The 2,524-nt window shown below is 54.5% G+C and overlaps 1 protein-coding gene across 1 annotated transcript in view; it reads left to right on the top strand.

Annotated features, from left to right (window-relative positions):
- The first annotated feature begins 1,786 nt into the window (after positions 1 to 1,786).
- The window catches only part of Dnajb14 (DnaJ heat shock protein family (Hsp40) member B14), a 49,508-nt gene continuing 48,770 nt past the window's right edge, over positions 1,787 to 2,524 (top strand). Inside the window, exons 1-2 of the mRNA XM_055628078.1 lie at positions 1,787 to 2,078; positions 2,142 to 2,519. Of these exons, the coding sequence (XP_055484053.1) occupies positions 1,787 to 2,078; positions 2,142 to 2,519 (670 nt within the window). The remainder of the gene's footprint in view (positions 2,079 to 2,141; positions 2,520 to 2,524) is intronic.

A 2,524-nucleotide genomic window follows, 5' to 3' on the forward strand; every position in this document is an offset into this window, starting at 1 on the left:
GCAGCATATAGAATGCAGAAGAATAAGGACCACAAGTTTGAATTCAACCTGATATATATAGAATGGCTAACCTGGCCTACAGAATTAAAAACAAAACAAAACAAACAAAAAAACACTAAAAACCAAGGGGGTTAGAAAAAAGATGACACAGTGGGGAAGAGGCATTGCAGATTTCATGTGTACTTCCTAGTGAGTTTATTTCCCTACCACTGTTCAGTGAGGAGACAGTAAACTCTGCTAGCTGGATTCCATAGCAAAAATGCTTGTGCAGAATTTTCTAGAGAATGAACTGAGGCTAATTGTGAGGTAAACATCAGGAAATCTCATCAGAAGCCAAGGTTAACTGTCACACTGGGCTTGGCTCTATACTTTTTTCTTGTTTTTAAAGACAGGGTCTTACTGCATCCTGGCTGTGCCAGAACTCACTGTGTAAACAAGGCTGCCCTCGAATTCACAAAGATCAGCCCCCCTCTGCCTCCTTAGGGCTGGAATTAAGGAGGTGGGCTGCCACCAGCTCAGCTGGCCAATCCTTAAGGTTTTGAAATAGACTCTGTGTGTAGCATCGACTGGCTCTCTGGTGTGACTGTTCTGATGCAGCCTCCAGGGTGCTGCGATTGCAGGAGCTTACAGTTGTTTTCTTTTGTTGTTTTTGTCACATGATGGCATCATTATAATTCTTTAGTTCCAAAAATAAGCCTTGGCATCAATAAGGTTGGGAGCTTCTTCTCTATCAGAGAAGTCCTCTAATGTCATAAAAATCTTTCGAACTAGAGCTCACAATAAAGCAGGGTTTATGCTTCAAAATTCTCTCCACGTTACTATTCAATATACTATTTAATACACTGCTGAGCCGGCGAAATGACTCAACGGGTAAAAAGTTCTCGCTGTGCAAGCCCGAAAACCTGAGTTCCATTCCTGGAACCCTGGAAAGACAGAACTCGCTCAAGTTGTCTGATTTCCACAAAATCGTCATGGCATGAGCACCCACTCTCATTGCCACACAATAATGTTAATTTAAAACTGTTACATACTAAGTGCTGTAAATAAGTAACATTTGGATCCTTTCGGCCTCCAAGGTCAGTCATGTACACAGGTGTTGTCGACCTACTAATTGCAAGTGTAACTGGCTGGCATCAGGACAGTACCGGGTGCGGGCTTTTTTTTTTTTTTTTTTTAAGCCCAGCATTTGTAATTGATTACAGGAGCCATCTGTAACTGCTTGTGAATCATGTTACAGTTACCCCACTGACATTTACCAACATTCGTCAAGTGGCAAAATGTTTAGTGTGGGGAAGCTGACACATAATAGCTTTCATGTTTCGATAAATCAACTTTAGGGACTAGGCTACAGGCGCATCCCATTCATGTGGAGTCTCCGTAAAAATATGGCTGATGACTTCAATATAACAACGCTTCATCCTAAGCTTCCTGGGTGGGGACAAAATTACTTGTTATCACCAAGGTAACCTGAGACCCCACGGCTGTTATGAGACAGGATGAGGCGGTGAAGGGGGGGTCTAAAGAGGTGAGAACAGACGCGGGGGAAGACGGAAAACAATCAACCTCTGGGGGTGAAGAGATCCTCAGATCGGGGAAGCGCTTCACCAGGCCGGCCTGAGTGCTTCTCACTGGACGCCTCCGAGCCAACTTGTCAGAAAGGAGGAGGCGGAAGGAAGCCGAGATAAGCGGAGACCGGCGGGAGGGAAACGGCGAGGCCTGGCTTGTCAGCGAAGGGCCAGGCTAGCCCGGGAGGGGAGCTCACGTGGTCTCCGGAGCCTCGCGGGGGATGGGGGCGGGCGGGAGGGGTGCGGCGGGGAGGACGCCGGCGTGCGCCCCTCCCCGGCCTCCCAGCTCCTCCCTCCGGGCACGTGACGCCACCGTCCGCTCCCTCGGTGGCGCAGCGCTCTGTTTCTGCCCTCCCGCCGCGGCGCCCTTCTTCTCCCGGTCCCGTCCCGCCGCCTCCCCCACTCGTCCCACAGCAGCCAATCACCGCTCGAGCTCGCGAGCGCCCGCCCCACCACCCCGTTCCACGCTCTCCCATTGGCCGGAACCTCAAGGGCGCATCCCGAGGGCGGGCGGCAACCATTGGTGGGCCGAGCCAGCCCGGGTTCCCGGATGAGGGAACATTCTGCGGTATAAAGGGCGCGAGGAAGGCGGGAGACGGCGCAGTTTGAATCGCGGTACGACGGAGGAGTGGGCGCCGGGATCTCGCTGTGCGTCCGCCTGGCCTCGTCTCTTCCTCGCTTATCCGAGCTTCAGCACAGTCCGAGATGGTAACGTGGACAGTGACGGCCCGGCCGCCGCGGGCTGCGGGCTCCGAGCGGGCGGGGCCGCCGTGCCCGGGGCTCGGGGAGAGGCGGCGGCGGCGGGTGGGAGCGTGCGGAGACGGGGTCGGGGCGAGCGGAGGGAGGTGTTTCGTGAGCCCGGGGCCCCGGGCGGGAGGCGACGGTTGGGGGGCGCGCACGGCGCAGCCAGGAGCCGGCGCGGGGGCGCGCCGCGGCGGCGGGCGCGCGGCGGGGGTCGG

Source organism: Psammomys obesus, unplaced genomic scaffold, assembly GCF_907164565.1.
Source record: "Psammomys obesus unplaced genomic scaffold, mPsaObe1.curated_primary_1811, whole genome shotgun sequence".
Lineage (NCBI taxonomy): Eukaryota > Metazoa > Chordata > Mammalia > Rodentia > Muridae > Psammomys > Psammomys obesus.